Source organism: Papaver somniferum, chromosome 7 (assembly GCF_003573695.1).
Source record: "Papaver somniferum cultivar HN1 chromosome 7, ASM357369v1, whole genome shotgun sequence".
Lineage (NCBI taxonomy): Eukaryota > Viridiplantae > Streptophyta > Magnoliopsida > Ranunculales > Papaveraceae > Papaver > Papaver somniferum.
In genome coordinates, this window is record NC_039364.1 from 16,232,884 (window position 1) to 16,254,268 (window position 21,385).

At 35.6% G+C, this 21,385-nt stretch overlaps 2 protein-coding genes across 2 annotated transcripts; both read right to left on the minus strand.

Moving 5' to 3' along the window:
* Positions 1 to 8,573: 8,573 nt before the first annotated feature.
* LOC113294214 (probable mediator of RNA polymerase II transcription subunit 37e) lies at positions 8,574 to 9,690 on the minus strand. Its single transcript, XM_026542620.1, has 2 exons — positions 9,577 to 9,690; positions 8,574 to 9,119 (listed from the first exon to the last, which is right to left on the minus strand). Exons 1-2 carry the CDS (start codon positions 9,688 to 9,690, stop codon positions 8,574 to 8,576), a joined length of 660 nt encoding a protein of 219 aa, XP_026398405.1.
* A 4,889-nt stretch (positions 9,691 to 14,579) lies between these two features.
* Positions 14,580 to 14,942, minus strand: LOC113294215 (60S acidic ribosomal protein P2-like). The gene has a single exon (XM_026542621.1). It carries the CDS (start codon positions 14,940 to 14,942, stop codon positions 14,580 to 14,582), a length of 363 nt encoding a protein of 120 aa, XP_026398406.1.
* Between the last annotated feature and the right edge of the window lie 6,443 nt (positions 14,943 to 21,385).

Here is a 21,385-nt window from a genome sequence, read left to right on the forward strand (position 1 = left end):
TGTTGATAAACGAAAGATTGATGAAATTCCTTATGCATCAGCAATTGGTAGTTTGATTTATATCATGGTTTGTACAAAGCCTGATATAGATTATGAGAGGTAACCATATTTCTAGATGATCCTAGTATGGAGAATTGAAAAAGCAAAATGGATACTACGAAATCTAAGGGGTACTTATAATGTGCGTTTGTGCTATGGCGGTGATAAGCCTGAATTAAAAATTACATCAAGATAGTCTCAAGTCGACATCGGTTCACTTATTTAACCATGCAGAGGGAGTTGTGTCTTGGAAATCCATATTACAAAGATGTGTGGATACAAAGGCAAAGTACATTGAAACAACGTAGAGTTGCAAAGAAATGATATAGATGAATAAGTAACTTGTTTGTATAATTCTCTTTTAAGACAAGGAAACCAGTTGTATATTAATATGATACAATTTTTTTCATGAATAAAATCAGGTTTGTGATGATAATGATAATAGAAAGAAATGTAGATATGGATGCACCTTTTGGAAAGGTATATGTGCATTCTCAAAATGTTTTCCATATAGATTTAACGAGTAACAACTTGCTACTGAACCTGAAAGATCCTCTGAAATCCATCTATTAGGTGATTACCATTAATTTATTTTATTTATCATATGTTTGCATCATATGATAAATAAAATTTTATCATATGAATATTTGAAAAGTAAATAAAATTTTATCATATGAATATTTGAAAAGTAAATAAAATTTTATATGTATCTTAGCAGGTTGGGGATTTTGGCTTAGTTAGTTATAAAATAAAGAAAAGTACATATTTAAACAATCACCATCTCGTTATTACAGTTAATTGTCGCTTATTATAAAATGTAAACATATAAATTTGGAAATATATAAGTTAAAAACCCATCGTAATCATCACAAAAATCATAAAAAGTATACACAATTCGTGTGAACTGGTTCTCTGTTTAATTAGTGTAATCTTGTTTTAGTAGAATAACTACATATATGAGCGAGATTGAACTTAGACGATTATATATTATAGGATTGGAATTCGCCCCCCTCCCATCACCTTACTCATACCGATTCTCATGTCATGAAAAAAAGGATGCATTTAATTATAAAGATGACTTTACTATTGGAGTAAGAAAGATGGCATGCAGACTCAAGGTAGACACTTCGACTCATCAATATTTTTATCTTGTTTATGTCCCGTCTTTCCCATTTTATTGTATACTTTCATCTGATGTTGCAGTCTAAATATCATATACATGTAGTAAGAAATGAGTATGTCGCTTATTTAGATAATCTTATAAGGTTATCTTCCATTGTTTGTGCGGATGGATTATATCCTAGGAAAGGACCCCGAAAGAATTATCTATGTAGTTGGCTATGAGGATAGATTTCCCATGTATGTGCACCATAGAGGTGCTTCAATCCCTTCTGATGGTCTCTTATATGGTTGCACTGAAGGTTGGGAGTGGCGCTACAACCATCTCCCCAACCCTCATAATTTAACAAGAGGTATGGTGGGAGGTCCGAATAGTTGGTAATGTCGGTCTAGTGTATGCATTAGTAGCACTGAAGTTGAAGATCTACATTTCCACTGTTTTCCTACTCCATATCATGTTTACCTACTCCATATCATGTTTTCCTACTCCATATCATGCTTGTGCGCACCTATACTATAAGAGATCTTCAAAACTCTATCACTTGGATATAAAAGAAGATAAAATAAATAAAAAAGAATGTAAAAGTCTATTCACAATACAAGTTATTATAGATAATGTGTATTTCGTTGAAAATTCTAAAACACCACAGATCCAATCGGAAAAGATTCAGAAAACATTATGTTTAAGATGCATAAACCCCTCCAAAAACATTAGCCTGCAATTCTCAGAGAAAAGATATGAAAATGATACCCTAGGAAATTCAAAACCAGCAATAATGAATTACAAATGAGGCTTCCCCTTTGTGGGCCTGGATTTAAAAAAACAGATAATTTAACATAAGAATGTGAAAAAAGTTGGCACCTTCGGAAACACATCCGTTTCTTTTTAACATATTAAGTGCCACTTAAGTTGAATTATGAAAATAAATTTTAGTAAGAAATTTTAATTTTGCGAAGAAAAACCACAACAAGGAAATAGAAACCAAATATAACAAGAAGTCTCATACAATTGAGTAAATTTAGAGCTCAACAACTCATTATACAAAACCTTAAAGAAGGAAAAAAAAATCACCCTGAAAAATATAAGATACTCGAATCTATGTATATTTTTATCAAGCATATCTGGTGGATTCAAGGAAGATCAATGTTTTCTCAAAAACCTAACAATCATCAAAGAAATACACAATCATTAAAGACTTAGAAACGAAAACACAAACCCTAAAAAGGTAATTCCAAGGAACTGTGAGGAATAAACCAGATCCAAAAGAAAGTGATGAGTTAGATGGGAGATTTTTATTATCAAAAAAGTTATTGACATCGAGGGAGATTTCACAAAAATAAAAATAAAATTAAAATACATAATAACATTGTTTAGCATCTTTATCACCAACATCGATCAAGAACATAATCAATAACTCAGAGGCACAATTTTATCTTAGTGAAGAAACCAGAGCAAGAAAAAAAAACAACCTAATTATCTAAGCATATATAATATATGTTGAGATTCTATAGAAATTTCTTTGCAGTGGGGGTTCATGTAATCGTGTAATTTGCAAAATTGTTTTGGATAGAAATATGGAATGAAGTGAGTAAATGAGTAGATGGTGTAGTGTAAAAGATGGGAACTAATTAGTTAAAATATACATTAAGTAAGGGTAAACTCAATCCCGTGTCCAAAAGGATGAAAAATAATCACAAAATATCAGTTATGCACGACAGGCATACATTTAGTCTCGTTTATAGATTTAGTCGTGACTATAGGTAAGTCGTGCAAAAATCCATAATTGTACTAGTGTTTATACGATGAAAACTATATCTTGATTTATAATCTACTAAAGTCAGTCCTAGACTAGTAATAGAGCATGATCGTGTATCAAAATTCACCAATCACCTTAAAGATTGAAGACTGAAGAACAACAGAGAGATCTACGAGTACTTCATTAACAAAGATACATGAAGACTAACTATATATATATTTACTTATATTTTCTACCATTCTATCCGTATGACTTTGGTATTATGATCAAAATTACAAAGTAATTTTCGAGTTCAAGCTAATATTTCATACATCTCAGATAAAATTTCAAGTAATGGAACTTTTAAATAACTTGTCACATAAAAGGTTGGTAAATTTTTATTATTCCATACATCATGATTGCGTTAGAAGTTCATTTTCATGTTCACGAACTTTTTTGGTCAGTATACGAACTTCGAGTTTACACTTAATATATTTGATGAATAAATATCTTATTAAATCACATAAACGAACTGATTTGATCAGTTTGCGAACCGGTTTATTTTGAAATGTTCTCGAAAACTTTTGAATCCTCAAGTACATGAATCGATTTGGTCAGTACGCGAAATTGTTGATGTTAAGAGGCTCATGCGAACTAATTTGGACCATTCGCGAACTTATAGATATAAAATTTCCCGAATTCCAAGAGGATAATTTGTTTACGAACTGTTTTTATAGGTTCACATATTGATTTAGTCTATAATATCGTCTTAGATTTTACCTTATTGGAAGAAGGGCAACCCAATATTGTTCATACGTAATATCACCTCTTGTGAGGCAAGGAAGGCTGAGAACACTTTGAATATGCATGTACCGGACAACAATGGAGACCTAAATTAGTAGAATCACTTATATAAAAACAGTTAATCAGATCATGGTGTAGAGAGAGGGAGGCAGCTCGATTCGCTTTAATGACCCAATACGTTAATAAGTTTGGATCTTCAGAACTATATGAACAACTCCAGATCAATTTAATAAAAAACAAAATCAAAATCTCGGCTTTTGTTGTAATGGATATAAAGGTGAATACTTTAACGAACGATCAAGTAGATTTCCCTAAAAAAGATTAGGAATGATAAGAAAGATTTAGAAGTAATATTATTAGGTTTAGATGAAATTCAAAATTCTGTTTTCTGTAGGCTTTCTACGCTTTCCCAATAAGAGTTTTTGGTTTCCTGATATAGCTTTGAGTCTTAAACTTTTTAAAAAAAAAAATTGGAAAAAGATTCCGTCATAGCAAAATTTCGTATGGGATTTTTTTTTTTGTCGTAGCGGTTTGACGGAAGTGTTATTCACATGAGACGGTGTTACTAACGAGATGTTAAGTATTTCGTGTAAACATGGTGTAACGGAATTATTTAGGTTGAAACTCGGATGAAAGTGTCGTCCACCTACATTTTTGTTGACGGTGTTACTAACGAACGGTTAGATACTTGATGTAAATAAAGTGTAACCCAATTTTAATTCTTCCAACCAATAGAGTTATACCAAGTGTCATCACCATAACTTCTACTTTAGAAAAGGCCTTTCTCAGCCAATGGGATGCGATGGTTTCATCACCGTTCAATGTGAGAGCATATTTTGTCAAGGCCTTTAAGGAGGAAGATGATATATTTCGATATTAGAAATGAAAAACTCGTATATATGTCGTGTCCCGAAGAAACTAATCTGATCGGTCCAGCGACCAGTAAAGATGTGTTAGTTTTGGGAAACCACCTTTACTTATTTTTCAATATCCCTGGGATCCGCACTGATGTGTGGGGGATACTTGATAATGGAGAAAATAAATCTTGGACAAAATGTATTAATACTTCCCATGGAATACTTAGCAAAACATTTGGTACAAAATCGGTATGGTTTCTTGGAAATGATACGGTTCTGATTCGTAATTCTCGCGGTTTTGTTTTATGGAATACGAAGAACGACACAATAACAAAAGGTTGCAGTATATGATGGTGGAACTTAGATATTTATGTGGAGAACCTTGTTTCACTCAACTCAGGTACTTATATGGAGAAGAGGGCGGCACATAATGTTGGCCTAGGCAGTAAGAGGCCGAGGGAATCAGTTCACCATCCTGAGATTACAATGCTATACGATCAATTTGACCGTTTTTGCTTGTAATTATTGGGATATCACCAATTAGGCTTATGCGTTGATGCTAAACTATCAAATAATTACATTGTTATCAAGACTAGTTTTCCACCCGTGCTAAGCACGGGACTGTTTCTTGGGCTGTTAAGCTAAGAATCTATTTTTTACTTGAAAAGCTGCATACTATACAACTACTGATCTTTAAAAATGAGGAAACTGTTACAGATGTGGCATATTGACTGATCTTTAAAAATGAGAAAACTGTTACAAATGTGACATATTGACTTTGAAAGTAGCTTTTCAAGTAAAATAGAAATAAGTTGATAAATTGTGTCCTCGCTCGGTCCAACCTGGATATATACCTCTCTATCCATGTATCAATTTTCACAGCCTGCACTGCGCTCCATTGAGTCCGTATACTAACACCACTGCTTCAATACCATATTTTCAGCAAATTTAGCTCCAAAATCAGAGACATTGCGAGGGATATTTTAAATTTTGGCTACAGGGACTTAAGAGCCGCATGTTTTGATGCCAGTTAGAGGTTTCTTTTAAATTTTTAAGTATCTCGAATTTAAATATATCTTACAATTGTATGGACAACTTGGGATATGATTGTTTTCCCTCAAGTGTTAACTACAAACCCTGGGACATCAAGACTCTATTAGCAGTAGGCCAATGGTATATAAACCTAAGTACACATATTTGATAAATCTTAGTACACGTATTTTTTCGCATGCACATCTCTTTGACACATATTTGATACGCACCAGCCAGACTTTCTTCTTCCTAAGTTGTCTCTTAGAAATAATAGAGTATCAGTGGCGTGCCGCCAACAATTTTAATGCACTTGTAAAGATTTCCATAAGCAATCAATGTGAAAAGGCTTATAAAATGTTATTGTTATGGAAGTATACTGTGTTGCTGGTCTATTACATTGTGGCAGTTTTTAGATGCATGAAACTTGCCAAAGAAAACAATCACACAATGCAAGAGAATTTACTCAAGAGAGGGCACAAAAGAGCAAGTCAAAGAAAGTAACCAAAAAAGAGAAAAAACTTTTGCAAGTGGAACATTTCATTCCACTTAAAGACAATTTATACTACTTAGCGATGTTATTGGAGCAGGTTAGGAGTAGCCAGACCGTTAATATGCAGTGAACACTAACCGGACTGCCAAAAGAATTTGGACAAAATTTTGAAGCGAAAAAAAAAACAACTTTCTCCCACAAATCCTCAGATTTACATAGTTGATAGCCACAAATTTGTCTTGCCTGACGACTTTGCTAAGCTAAATAACCAAGAAATTCAAGAGAACGGGTTAGCAGTAGTAGCCAGGATAAGGAAACCCGATTAAGAATATATACCAAGAACCCCAGAGAACAATAACAATGTGAAACTAAAATGCCCAGAAAAGATCTATTTTAAAACAATTTTTTTTCCTATTAATTATCAAAAAATTCTTCAATACTAAATATTTTGTATGACAAACATGTTTGTTTCATCCATGCGCAAAATATAAACAACAATGACCCGCTATGTAGAATCCACAACACCACAACTTGCACAATCTTAGGTTAAGCCACTTCATAAAATAACCAGAGCATGACATTATTAGGCTAAGCCAATTCATATAAGAGCAACAGCCGGATGAGATAATAAGACAAACTTATTCTTGAAGAACATAAATACATTGCCATAGTAGGAGAAAAACCCAATGAACTAAATCTGATTGCAAATACTATTGTAGTAAAGAGACAAATATGGTTGCAAACGTTATTGTATCGCTAACCAATTATCAACGGGTAAAATTAGAGCAACAATACTATATAAAGATGAAGTAAAAAAGAGTTAAACAACACTTAGATGGAGTATTATTAGTTCTCAACTGATGTTTCGCCAGCTTCCTTCCGACATCAGAACTTCATGCCTTGAACACCAATACACCATTCAAGTTATTCATTTTTTTCTTCTAATTGTCTACTCTGATGAGAGATTCAAACTTTCAAGCCTCTTGTGTATCTGTCTGCAAATTACAATTTTGATCCGACTACAAAAATGAAAATAAAATACTGAAACCCAAAATTGAGTTGATATTGGTTACTTTGTTTTCTAACCAAAGCTGTCGGACACCGGTAACAAAATCAAAAGAGAATATAATAATATGAAAACCAAAAATAATGATCGTCTGCTTTACTATTCTCACTGCAATATTATTTGTTGAATGAACTTACACCTTGATATTTCTTTACATATGCCCGGCTATAACTGATGCATGATCCAAGTACCTCCCTGCAAACGATGAAAATAAATCAGATGAAAAATCAGACGAAAGAACCCGAAAGAGATAACAAAATCATAAATAGAAAAGAAATAATAAAAAAAAGCGGGGTTTCGCTTTTGCTGGAATGCTAAATTTATATCGAAAGAAACCAACTCATAAATAAAAAATGTTATTTTTGGAAATAATATTAATTGATATCTAAAAATATATAAAAATACATAGATTTTGTAAGAACATTTTGTAATTCGTAACAAAAAGATGTTATCATTTTGGAAATAACATTAATCGATATCAAGAATATCCAGAATATATAGACTTTATCCGGCTTTAATTTCTACTAATTTTTTTTATTCACTCGCATTCGCTCGCTCTAGAAATTTTAAACTGATATCCTGTTTTCATATCTTTACGATTTCTAATGATTTCGTATCTCTACCATTGGACAGGGCTAACAATCATTTTCTTCACCGAAGAGGAAGATGCTTCGATTTACCGGTAAATATCCACAACTCTATTTTAATAATCGATTTAATTAAAATTATAATTATGCAATTATTGATAATCTCGATTGTAAATACGATTAGTTTGATTATCAGAGGTGTAATTGGACATTGGACCATTTTGGATTTGTTTAATATTTTAATTATTTTATGATTGATTTGTTTTTGTGACGAAATTATGATGAACTATTAACATCGTGATGTGATTTATTTTTATTTATTCGTCAACATTTTAGATTTCTATTTAGAATTAAATATACTCCATATTTTTGGATATATTTTTGGTATAGTAATTTTGTTTTTGGTAGAAAAATATATTTTGTTTACCGAATATTATTCTTCTTATATTAATTGATCAAAATATGATTTTATTACTTAAAATAATTATATTGGTGGGGTCAAAATCACCCAGAAGTGAGAATCAACCAGAATAGAGAATCAACCACAAGCTCCGGTGAATGAGAACCTTCGAAAAAACTGTGTCATTATATAGAGGATTTGATTGCAGACTACTATATCATACTTTTGTATGCAAGTACCAAGCTCTACGTTTATTATTCTTTCTTGTAAGGTTTCTGTTATTTTAGTTGGAAATTTTTGGTTCGTATATACTTGTCAGTTTCCAGTTTCTTAACATAGAATTGAAAGCAAAGTACTTTTCATTGATATCTTCTAAGTCTGCAGTTTTATTGCGGTCCGACCATTTAATGGCAATTTCGACCGCATCCTCCATCTTTTTCTTATCATTCGGCGTCAGCTTCCATCCACATTTTCCTATCATCTGATTCATCTCCTTCATGTTGATTGTTGTGTGCGTAATCTTCAAAGGAATTCATAGCCTTCACCTTCTTGACGTGTTTTTCATCTTCTAATTTGAAAGTCTCTGCCTCTTGGATCAATCTCTGAATCTCATCCGCTGACAACCTCCCCTTGTTACTTGCAATTTCGATCATATTTGTGTTCCCTGATTCCTTGTCCTTGGCTGACACATTCAATATACCGTCTGCGTCCATATCAAAGCTTACTGTCAAATGAGGAACACCACGAGGTGCTGGTGGAATATCATCTAACACAAACTCACCCAACAAGTTATTGTTGACGCTTTTAGTTCTCTCACCCTCATACACCTGAATCAACACACTTGATTGATTATCAAACTTGGTAGTGTAAACCTTTTCCATACTGGTGGGAATGGTTGTGTTTCTTGGGAGCAACAAATCCATAACACCTCCACTTTTCCGAACACCAAGAGAGAGAGGTGTCACATCCACTAACACCAAGTCCTGCAACTGCACCACTCAAAATAGCAGCTTGCAATGCAACTGCTATCAGTGATTTTCCTACCAATTAAACGTTTCACATCTACAAAACATTAAGCAGCGCATTTAGGAAACAATCTCGAGAAGCTAACTAAGAGTGGCAAGCTCATGAAGCAACCTATAAGTATTTATTTTAGTAAGTATCAATCACGAGAATAATAAAATAGTTAATCGAACCCATGAGATTTCAGTAACGCAAAGTCAGACATTCACCTATGCCAATCTAGACTATTAGATCAAGGAGTTGTTGGTCCATACGAATGAACACTCTCTCCACAATATGTTTCAATTCCATCAGCAGTCAACCATAATCATGGAGGAGTATAACCAGATACAATATGTTGTCGTTGTGGTTGTGGTTGATCTCTACGAGCTGACTGTTATCTTGCTACAGGGTATCGTCGACTCCCACACTAATTAACAATACCAAGTGGCCAACTTCGTCATACCACTGGTCCATAAAAGAAAAATGACTTTTTTGAAGGCTGAACCCTTGACCTAACATAGTCTCTTCAAAGTTCCAAAATGATAAACTGACCATGGTTGAATCCTACTAGGGGAGATTCAGAAATTGGTGAAGGAAGAACAAGCGACTGTTTTGTTTGTCTAAGAAACTAAAACAGAAGTGGTAACTAATCAAATGGTACGGTTAATGTGGGGAAACAATAATCATCAATGGGCTGCTCAACCATCAAGGGGTGTGGCAGGTGGAATGTTAACAGTGTGGGATGATTCCAAGATAAGAATCGACGATATACTGATTCTGAAGTACTCGGTGACAATTAAGTGTGTGTTTCTACGGAGTGGTTTCGAGTGTATACTAACTAATGTGTACGGGCCAGCTGATGAAATATTACAGCATAGTAAAGATTTTTGGGAGGAACTGGATGAAGTTAGAAGGAAATGGTCGGATGTTCCGTGGTGTTTGGGTGGTGATTTCAATTGTATCCTTTTTGTAGCCGAGAAGAATAGGAACAAAAGATCTACCAAGCACATTAAGTTGTTTGATTCGTTTATGCGAAGACACTGTTTATTCGACTTGCCGCTGTTAGGAGGTTGTTTCACATGGTCTAGCATGCGAGGTGAGGCAACTTTAACAAGAATTGATCGTTTCATCTTCTCCGGCGATTGGGAAGATCAATTTCCTAAAGCAACTCAGCACTTACTTCGTAGAAATTTATCGGACCATCACCAGATTAGCTTAAGAGGTGGTGGCATCCAGTTTGGTCCTTATCCTTATCGCTTTGAGAACTTCTTGTTGAAAGATGAAGATTTTTTGGTGCACTTGAAAGATTGGTGGCAGAATATGAATTTTTCTGGCTCTGCTAGTTTTGTCTTCTCAAAAAAGCTTCAAGAGCTAAAAACTCTTCTCAAGTGCTGGTGCAAGAGTAAGTATGGTCAGTTGGATGAGCAAATGCAAAGGCTCAGCTTGGCAATTGAGATGATAGATAAAAAAAGAAGATAACATTAGTGAGACAGAATTTTCAGAGAGATTGAAGTTAAGGAGTGAATACTCCAAACTTTCCACGGTGAAGGAAAGAAAATTGAAGCAACGGGCAAAGAATAACTGGGTTAAAGATGGAGACAGAAATACAAAAATGTTTCATAAAATAGTGAATGGTAAGGAAAGGAAAAACACCATATTTAAGCTTCAAGTTCTGGCAGAAGATGTCACTACAAGAAACTTAATATATTGCAGCACCCAATGGTTATGGCATAAGCCTTACTAGTGTCGCGATAACCTATGTAGCAAGAAGTCTTTTGCTGCACCCAATCTTTATTGCTGCAACAAGTGATTATAATTTTTTGCCACACTCTTTGTTACAGTTGTGTGGCAAAAATTTCATTTTGCAGCAGTAAATTATAGCTTTTAGCTATAGCTGAAAAGTACTGTGACTAGAAATTTGCTTTTGCAACACCTATATTGAAGGTGTGGCAATATATGGTAGCAATAGCTAGATTTTCTTGTCGTGTGTTACAGACCAGGTACAAATTAAAAAAGAATTGGTGGATTTCTATGAGCAGTTATACACGGAAGAACAGGTAGACAGACCTAGAGGGGAAGAACTAGATTTTATGAAGATTAGAAACAAGGATAACCTTTGGTTAGAGAGGAATATACAGGAGGAGGAAGTTATGGAGGCAATGAACATTACAAGTCTTGAAAAATCACCAGGACCGGATGGATACACAAATGAATATTTAGAACGTGCTGGAGTATCATAAGAGATGATTTTCTAAAAGTGATAAATGAGTTCAACAACAGAGGCAGACTAGATTGGCGAATGAAATGCACTTTCATCTCTTTACTGCCCAAGAAAACAGAAGCAGCGATGTTAAAAGATTTCAGGCCTATAAGTCTTGTTGGGGGTGTGTATAAGATTATTGCTAAGGTTCTTGCAAATAGGCTGAAGACTGTCCTTCCCAAGGTGATATCTCAAAAGCAAGGGGCATTTCTTCGTGAACGTCAAATTCTGGATGGTATCTTGATTGCATCCGAATGTATAGACTCGCGAATAAAAAATAAGAAACCAGGGATTATTTGTAAAATCGACATGGAGAAAGCTTACGACCATGTCAATTGGAAAATATTAGAGATTGTTGGTCGCAAAATGGGGTTTGGCACGAAGTGGATAAGATGGATGAAAAGCTGTTATGAAGATACGCGGTTTTCGGTTCTAGTTAACGGAGCAGCGTCTGGTTACTTTAAGGGGTCAAGAGGTCTCCGGCAAGGAGATCCCCTCTCGCCATTCTTATTCTTAATGGTTGCAGAAGTGTTTTCAGTTCATATGAAGAAGGCAGAAAACAATGGGTTGATAAACGGATTTAGTGTAAAAGAAAATGGAACGCAAATAACACATTTGCAATTTGCAGACGATACAATTTTGTTTCTTGATGCTAATCCAGCACACTTTGTGGTTTCACTGGCCATCCGCCGGGAGTTTCGGGTTTAATACCGATATTTTAGCAACAAATCCAATATAAAACAAATTCTTCTGGAGCTCCAACAAATTACGGGTTTGAATGTTAATTTAGAGAAGTCTTCAGTTATTGGGATAGGAGAGGGTGTTAACAACTCTGAAGAATGTGCAAGAGTTCTGGGGTGTGATATTGGAAGCTTTCCTATTACATATCTTGGGCTGCCTATAGGCAGTTCTTCAAGAATGATAAGCATTTGGGACCCGGTTATTGACAGGCTAAAGAAACGGCTAGTGCCATGGAAACGCCAATATTTGTCGAAAGGAGGGAGGTTGAGCCTTATTAAGAGTGTCTTAAGTTCAATGCCCATATACTATCTCTCTTTATTCACAATCCCAAGTTCAGTAGCAAACACATTGGAGAAAATCATGCGTGCATTTCTATGGGGAGACTCGGAAAATGGTAAGAAATTACATTGGGTTTCATGGTTGAAGATGCGCAAGTCAAAAAAAAGAGGGTGGTTTAGGCATAAAATCTGTAATCTCCATGAATCAAGCTCTCTTAATTAAGTGGCTATGGAGATACGGAAAAGAAAAGGCTAGTCTATGGCGTACAATCATTCACGGAAAATTTGAAGGGGACGAGGAGGCGTGGAGTGCGCCACAAACAAATCAGAATCAGGGCTGTGGGCTATGGAAGAACATACTCAAGCATTCAAAATTCTGAAAAAAGGGGACCAAACAAGTAGTTTCAAGAGGTACAAAGGTCCGTTTTTGGGAGGATTGTTGGAAAACAGCACAACCCTTGAAGGAACTTTTTCCTAAAATGTGGAGAAAATCGAGCAAAAACGGAAAAGTGATACGACGAATGGTGGTTAACAATGGGTCGCAACCCCCATCATGGGATTTGGGTTTGAAGTCGAGTTTTAGAGAAGAAGAAATAAGTGATGTTGCTGCCTTCATAGAAACAATTGGGAATCCGGGAAATTTAGGAATATTAGAGGATACAAGGTCATGGATTGGAGGAACCAATGGAGACTTCTCAGTATCTTCATGTTACGAAATGATCGATGGACAGCTACAACAACAAGGGCAAGCTCAAGAATGACAAAGAAAAATGCCATCAAAGTATGTTTGGAATTCAGCCGTCCCACCAAAAGTTTCATTCCTAGTTCGGGCTGCGGCAATGAGTGGATTACCAACCGTTGATCGTCTGCGTCGAAGAGATATGCCAATTACTAATATCAATTGTTCTTTGTGTCATCAAGAACCCGAAACAATATCGCATATCTTTATTCATTGTGACTTTGCAAAGAAGCTGTGGGAGCATTTCCTAAACTTACTGGAGTCAAGATGGCAGCCACCGGATTCTTGTATGGACCTTCTTGTCTCATGGCAGAGGAAACTAAAATATGACTCTATCGAGTTCCTCAAATTTTGTTTGCCTTTTGCTTTATGGCAGCAAATTAGGGAGGAAAGGAATGAAGGAGTCTTCCGAAACAAAGAAAAAACGATAGAACGAGTTATTACTCAAGTGTTTTCTTGGGCTAGTGTTCATGAACCTTTTAAACGTTTTAAGTTTACAGACTTCATCCACGACTGGGGGATTTTTAAGAACACCATGGGTAATCAACTTGTAATAGGGGAAAGGACTCGGTAATCCATTGTTGTACTTCAATTACTTGCTCTACTTCCATTATTTGATTTCAGCTGTGTATGTGCTGTAGATTTTTGTTGTATCTCTCAAGTGCTTTCTCAGCACTTTTTTATTGAATGAGTTTTGCTTTTTCCAAAAAGAAAAAATCTTACGGTCAGTCCCGCCTCTCACAGAGGTGGGACGTCCCATATGACCCCGAAAGACCAATCTCTACTAGGCTATAGTTTACCGCAGAATGCAACCCGCAATCACCATGGTTCTTTAATTATTTTTGGATCGATGCAAGAGTCGTGAGCATTACAACAATCACTTTGTACACATAAATTCCTCTTATTTGCATCTTGTGTGGATCAATTCAAGAGTCGTGCAAATAGGTGAAGAAACAGTATTAGAGTGCTCGACCCCAGTATGTATAACAAGTGCAAGTATAACGGTGAACTGTTGTTCTTTACAAACCAAGGTTATACAAAAGACAAAATAAAACAGAAACTCTGCCGAAAAGAAGGTCAGAATTAAATACTGATCTTTGCACCCATGGCCATATCTTGCCCTTGTTATCTGAAGATGTGGGAGTCTTATCTCAAGCTATAAAAGAAAGTAAGAATATAGGGTTTTTTACCGGTGGGTGTACAACGATTTATAAACCAGAAAAATTAAGGTAATAGAAGGCTTAACAATATATAATCTGATAACAAAGATAGAATTTTAATTGAATGGCTTAATATTTATGATGCAATAACTTAAAACTTAATAAAACATAACCAAACGAGATCACAGATTCGATTCCTATGAAACAAAAACTTCGACAATATGAAATACTATAATAACTAAGTAACCAACGGTCCAACGCATTAATTAATATCCTTCGTCATCATCAAAGAGACTGAAACCCATCTCTTCATCAAGCTCTTCCTCCACTTTCTCTTCCACCTTCTCTTCTTTCTTCTGCTCGGCTGCACCTCCATTGTCAGACGTACCGCCAACTGAGGCACCAACTGCCATAGAAGCACCACCACCACAAACTGAAGCGAATTTCTCCCTTCCACGTGCAATAAGCTCAGTCAAATCTTTACCTTGAACTTGAGAAAGAAGAAGTTGAATCTTTTCATCGGCATCATCAGCAGCACCAACAGAACCTAAGATGTCCTTAATATCTTCAGCAGTTGGTTCTTTGTTACCTCCCAACACTGCTAGCAAGTATGCAGCAACAACCTTCATCTTGCTAATCGCAGACAGACAAAAACTCAAAAAGACTCTTCTACAAGAAAAAAAACTGTTGCCGCACTCTTCAAAGTATTTGATTAGGTATTCTATTTATAAGGATGTGCAAAGACTAAATTTGAGGTACAGATGGACTAGGAATTTAAAGAAATTTGGGCACCTCTTTCCATAAATACTATAAATTTCTGAGAACTTTCTTAATTTGGTTCTTTACTTAAGTAGCTTTGTCTGCATGGGCAATCTTTTTAGTGCTATTGTAAAGATTACTAGGGCACATACTCTGACTGATCACGGAGCATTGGCTGCTAAGTACTAAACCATGAAAAAGACGAATAAGAGGGATGTTGGATTAACTTCAACATAGAAGTCACTAACAAGCTGGTTAGGACAAGATTAGGAAATTGATGTAATCTAAGGGAATTAGAAGTCTATCTAAGAAAAGAAAAGACATGTAATAAGGTAATAGGACTAGGAAAAGGAATTCATAATTCTATATATATGATCACCAAAGTTGTGGTTGATCATATGAGCAAGATTAGAGCTTGTGTTTAGTTTTGAGAGATTTTCTAAACATTAATGAAGAGAGTAGTCTTTATATAAGCTAAGTTTCATCTTGCAGTTTCCATTAAGGGAGAAGATGGTTGAGAACAAAACCATGAATAAGGAGACACTACTGCCGCATCTGCCAGAAGAAATTATCGTCGATACCATTCGAGGTTACCTCCTCGATCTCTATCAAAATTCAAGTGTGTATCAAAACCTTGGAACGCCTTATTTTATAACCCTAAACTTATTCGCATGTTAAAATATTTAAAAAACAATCAGTACCATGCTTATAAGTGGCAACGATATATATTCTTTAGATATATATTCTATAGATAATGAACCGTTATCATCGTCCTCATCATTAGTACTTGATGCCGGCATTGAGAAGATTCATCGCCCAGTCGTTCTCCCAAATATGTGAAGGTTAGGTTTGTGGGTTCTTGTAATGGCTTTTTCTGCATACGCATAACTTCATATGATGATTTTTGTTTATGGAGCCCATCTACGGGGTTCTGCAGAGGAATAAATCTACGGGAACTTCCAGGTGATAATTCTTTAGATTCTCTAGATAACAGCTTTAAAAAAACTGGTACCAACCGTACGATACGGGTTTGGTTATGACTGAGTGATGATTACAAGTTTGTATGTGTTACAACTTATTCAGAATCGAAGCAATTAGAAGCTAAGATCTATTCACTTAGATTGAATTCATGGAGTAAAAATATCCGTCGTTTCCTTTTTACAACATCTTTATGATCACAAAAGTATGGGGTGTTTTGTAATGGAGCTCTTCATTGGCAGGCATCTTGGAAAGCCTTGATCGCTTTCCATATGACAGACGAAAGTATCAGAATAATCCCACTACCATTTTATTTGAATTACATTCCTTTCGGTTATAAATGTATTGATGTGTTGGATGGGGGTCTTTGCTTGCTTTGTTGTGATCCTATCTTAGGTTTTCAAGTATGGTTGATGAAGGACTATGAAAACACCGAGTCATGGACTAAATTTACAGAATTTCTCGACCAACATCACTTGAAGAGAAACTGCTTGACTGGTTGACAAGGATCGAGATCGAGTGTTTAAAAACGGGAGAGATTCTATTAAAGCTTTGTTCCCGCAACAAAGAGTTCGGCTACTACAGAGGCTTTGGTTTTATATGATCCAAAGAATGAAACGTCTAAGGTTTTGGATCTCAATGATGATATTTGGTCTTCAAATTCACTATCATTATTATCGATCAAAGAAAAAGATTCACTATCATTCCATACTTTGGTTTGTGAATAGTGCGGTGTCAGTTTGCTCGGGGCCTACTGCTGGGTAATTATGATGCAACTCAGTTTTTCCAAAGCTGAGCAGAAAGCACACTGACATCTATTATATTTACCAATTTTCATTAGCAAGTACTTTGTCCATGAAGTTTATTTATTGTGAGTACTTTGTCCATGATTTATTATGTTTATTCAAAACATGTTTCTCTATTGATTTTGCAAAATCAAAAGTTGAGCATTGCTTTCATATATTTATAATCTTAACCATTGAAAATACACCTGCTATTCCACAAGCTTTAAAGACTTTATTAGAAAAAAATCAATGTCGTTTCTAGTTAGTTTCGAAAATACCAAAATATCAATTATTCTGTGATATATAATCTCATTGTTCACCGGATTCGAATTTCATTTTTTGTTACATAATCTCTTTGTTTATCGGGTTCGAATTAAATTTGTTACTATTGGAATACAACCCGGTGGAAGATGAAATCACATTGTATAATGTTCTTAAAATTTTTGGAAGTATAGTGCATATAATGAGAATTACATTATACGAAATTGAAATTAAATTTCATCACCTACGTACTGTCAATTAATCTATTTTCAATGTGTAAAACTGGTGCTCACAATATGTTTTTCTCAAATACTCACCTTAAAAGTCATTGGATATGTTATCATGGATTTGCACAAAAATGGATGGGGAAACTTAGAAGTGCATGTATTGTATTTGTGCATGCTCATTGTTTTTATATAAATATCAGAAAGGTCTTAGATTGATTTCTGAAGAAAATGAGGATAAGTTAAAATTAGTCAGATTAATATACAAGTTTGTATTGGAAGCTTAAGAGATCCATCTGCTAACTAACATTTGCGTCTGAAAGTGGAACGTTGACGAATGAATATTGAATAGAATTCCAACATTTCTACTGGGTTAACAAAACCCATGATAAAGATATACATACAACAATAAAACATTTCATGTTACCATCCCCGCATGCAATATACCTTTGCTGTACTTCCTATTAAACGCATCTTCCCAAAGAATCTCTCTTAGCTCTTGTGGAAAATCATCTGGTTGAATCTCATCGCCAGGGGCAATCCTTTTTTTTCCTTGTTCTCAAGTGCAAGTGCATTCTTTTTTCCCAATTTTTGCGAGATAATATGCAGCTTGATTAATGTCACCCTTTGAACATCCTAACATGTGTTCTAGACGTTGGCATTTAGCTTTAAGTTCCCGCACATGAGGCACCAAGCTCGGATCAGTACCCTTGATACCAAAAAAATACATCAAACACCACTTGCAAATACATGAATCATCTGCGGTGGTTCTACATTTAACATTACGGCAGTTCAATAGATGATCAACGAGATCTGGAACTATAAACGAATTGCATTTGACTTTAAGTTTAGAAAGTGCATGCTTGTGAGCAAGGTCGACACCGGCCTTTATACCCAACACTTTATACCCAACAGCACTTGAGTGAAAAAGGATTTTCCTTCTGCTGAGAACATGGCTGAAGCAGTGACTGGCTTTGCGTCCAAATCGCGTAAAATAACTCCATATCCTCCAAAGCTTTTATCCTTACTATGATAAGCATACATATGAATCCAAGCAAAACCATTTCTATAACTTTTCACTTTCCAGGAACCAACCCAATCTTGAAATGGTAGCCAGTCTAGAATTTCCCCTCTCGGGGGAGGGGCCTCATCTTCCTGCTCCAAGTGAGGAAAAGACAGCTTCAGAGTGCCATCCTGCAAAGCAGGCTTGCCTGTATCTTCCGCTCTACATGTATAAGCAAAATCTTCCGACTGCCAGCCAAAGATAGGTTTCGAAGAGTCCTCAGGGATAAGGTTCATAGAGTACTTCAGAGCGACATCCTGCAAACATATATGTCATTACATCATATCTATAAATAAACTGGAAAGATAGAGAAAGTTTGGGGCTGCAAAGATTTCATATATGAGCACCTAGATTCTTTGTTACTACAACAGAAAAAAATTCAGATGGGTATTTTTTACTTACAGATATTGATATGAATTCCTCGTTCTTTTCTGTTGCTGTTGGATTGGTCATATCTACTTCTCCATCATCTCTGTCATCTTCATCTATGTCGTCTCCGGAGCAATAATAGTCGTCTTCTTCTTCTGAGTAAATAAAGTCAACAGAACTCGCATGAGATAAGGAATCTTCTTCTTCGTAATAATACACATCCATTATTTATATGTTAATGTTAGTTAAAGTGGGAATTATAAACATATCCCTTGTTTTGATGGGCTTCTGTTTAAGTCCGCGGGTATCCAATTCAAAATCAATTGGCAATAAATGGAGTGGCCTTCCATATTACTCCCTCCGTTCATTTTAGATGATGTTTTAGGATTATTTTTTTCTTCCACAATACTTGAGAGTTTTCATTTTTTTCCACAAAACTACCAATAACACCCTAACATTTTTCTTGGAACTAAAAGTTTTTTTTTGATGCACTAATAGCAATTAATGTTTGAAGACTTTTCTTAAGGGTATAGATGGAAAATCTTCATATCTCTCCATTTCTTAATCTGCGTGAAAGCTCCAAAAACATCATCTAAATTGGAACGAAGGAAGTACTATTTTAAGTTCATTATGCGGAAACTAGTGATGTGGGACAATTGTCCTTTCACACCTTCCCTCACGTGTAAGGCCAGTCATTCGGCCTAACACGTGGACCTATGCACGTGTGGGTCTTGGGTGTGCAGGTGACATTCTGTCACGGTCCACCCCACGTACAGGTCATACGAGTGACCAGTCATTCTGTCACGGGTGCACATGTGACCAGTCATTCGGTCACGGTGGCCACTAATTCGTCCTACACCCCGCGTACGGGCCTAGCTCTGATACCACGTTAAGGATCGAGCAAGAGAGAGGAGAGTATAAACGCGGAAGCACAAATCGATTACATTGATAATAATTTTGGTGTCTTTCTCATTAATTCTTCAAGATATTTATACAATCACAAGACTTGGTTCTCACGACACAAGACTTGATTCTCAAGACATTCAATTCCTAACATAACTCTCACAACTTAAAGTGCATATCACCTAAATATAGACTCTCATATATTATTTCCTAATAATAGTACATACTTGCAGTACAACGTGACATGATAAAAAAAATTTATCAGCAAAAATATATATATTGATAAAAGAATAAAAAATACGCAAGAAATAAAAAACATCCATTGTGACCTGTAAGCAAGTCACAGTGCATTCCAGTACAAATAATGAAAATCTTCAATCTCTCGCCAATTGCTCCCACCTGAATACTAGGTCTTCAAAACGCACTCTATCCAGCACTTTCCAAGGTTGAGACCAATATAAGATGTCATCTTTGATATCCAATATGAGGTTGTGAATGGGTGTTTCCTTTCCATTGAAGGTTCTTTCGTTCATCTCTTTCCAGATTCTCCAGCAGATGGCAAATGGAAGCAAGTTCCAAATAAAGTTTCCTTTGCTTGAGAACATCCTAGTATTTGTTTCAGCAAAAAGCATCCTAACATCGTTTCCTTGAACCCAATCAACTCCAAAAGCTTTATAAAAATGACTCCGCACCTTTGTTGCTTCGGAACAATGTAAGAATAGATGATTAATTGATTCTTCCTCCATCTTGCACATGTTGCATCTGTACCAAGCAACGACCTCTTTTTTTCAGTACATCCTGGGTAAGTATAGAATTTTGGTGTACCAACCAAGTGAAAAAAGTCACTTTAGATGGTACCTTACTATTCCATACTGTCTTATGAGGAAATACAACATTTGGTTTTGTAGACAAAGCTTTTAGCAGGATTGTTCCGTGAAGAACCCATCGTTCGAATGTTTCCATACCCTTGTATCCTCATTGTCATTGATATTGACTGATTCCAAGAGTGTTGTTAGCCTTACTGCTTCCTCAATTTCCCTATCAGTGAGTATTCTTCTGAAATCTAAGTTCCAATTAATTATTCCATCAATAATTGAGTAGAACTTTTCGATGTTGTGATCTTTTTTCCTTGACACTCTGAACAGGTTAGGGAACTCTTTGTCAAGTGTGTTGTCGTCGATCTAGTGATCTGTCCAGAAAAGTGTCATATCTCCCTTGCCAATGCGAAATCTAATGTCCTCCTTGAACTTTTGCAGCCTCTTGTTAACAACCTTCCATACTGAACTGCCATATGAGGATCTAATATTCTTTGTATCCATTTATTTTTCGTGAGCCCATACTTTTCAGTAATTATGACTATCCACAGAGAATCAATTTCAGCTGTGAATCTCCAGCACCATTTGCACTGTAAAGCATCATTCATTATCCGCAGCTGTCGAATGCCTAGTCCTCCATATTCTTTGGCCAAACACATCGTATCCCATGAGACTAGTATATATTTCTTTCTGGTTGTGTCACTTCCCCAAAGGAAGTTACGCATAATCTTGTTTAATTTCTTCTCGACTGATGGCGTCATTGAATAAATTGAAAAATAACAAGTGTGCTCAAAACACTTTTGATCAATACTAATTTGCCACCATAGGAAAAAAATCCCCTGCCACCCTTGTAGTAACTTCTCCGTCTTCTCTATGACTGAATCCCAAATATTCTTGTTTCTATACTGGGCTCCT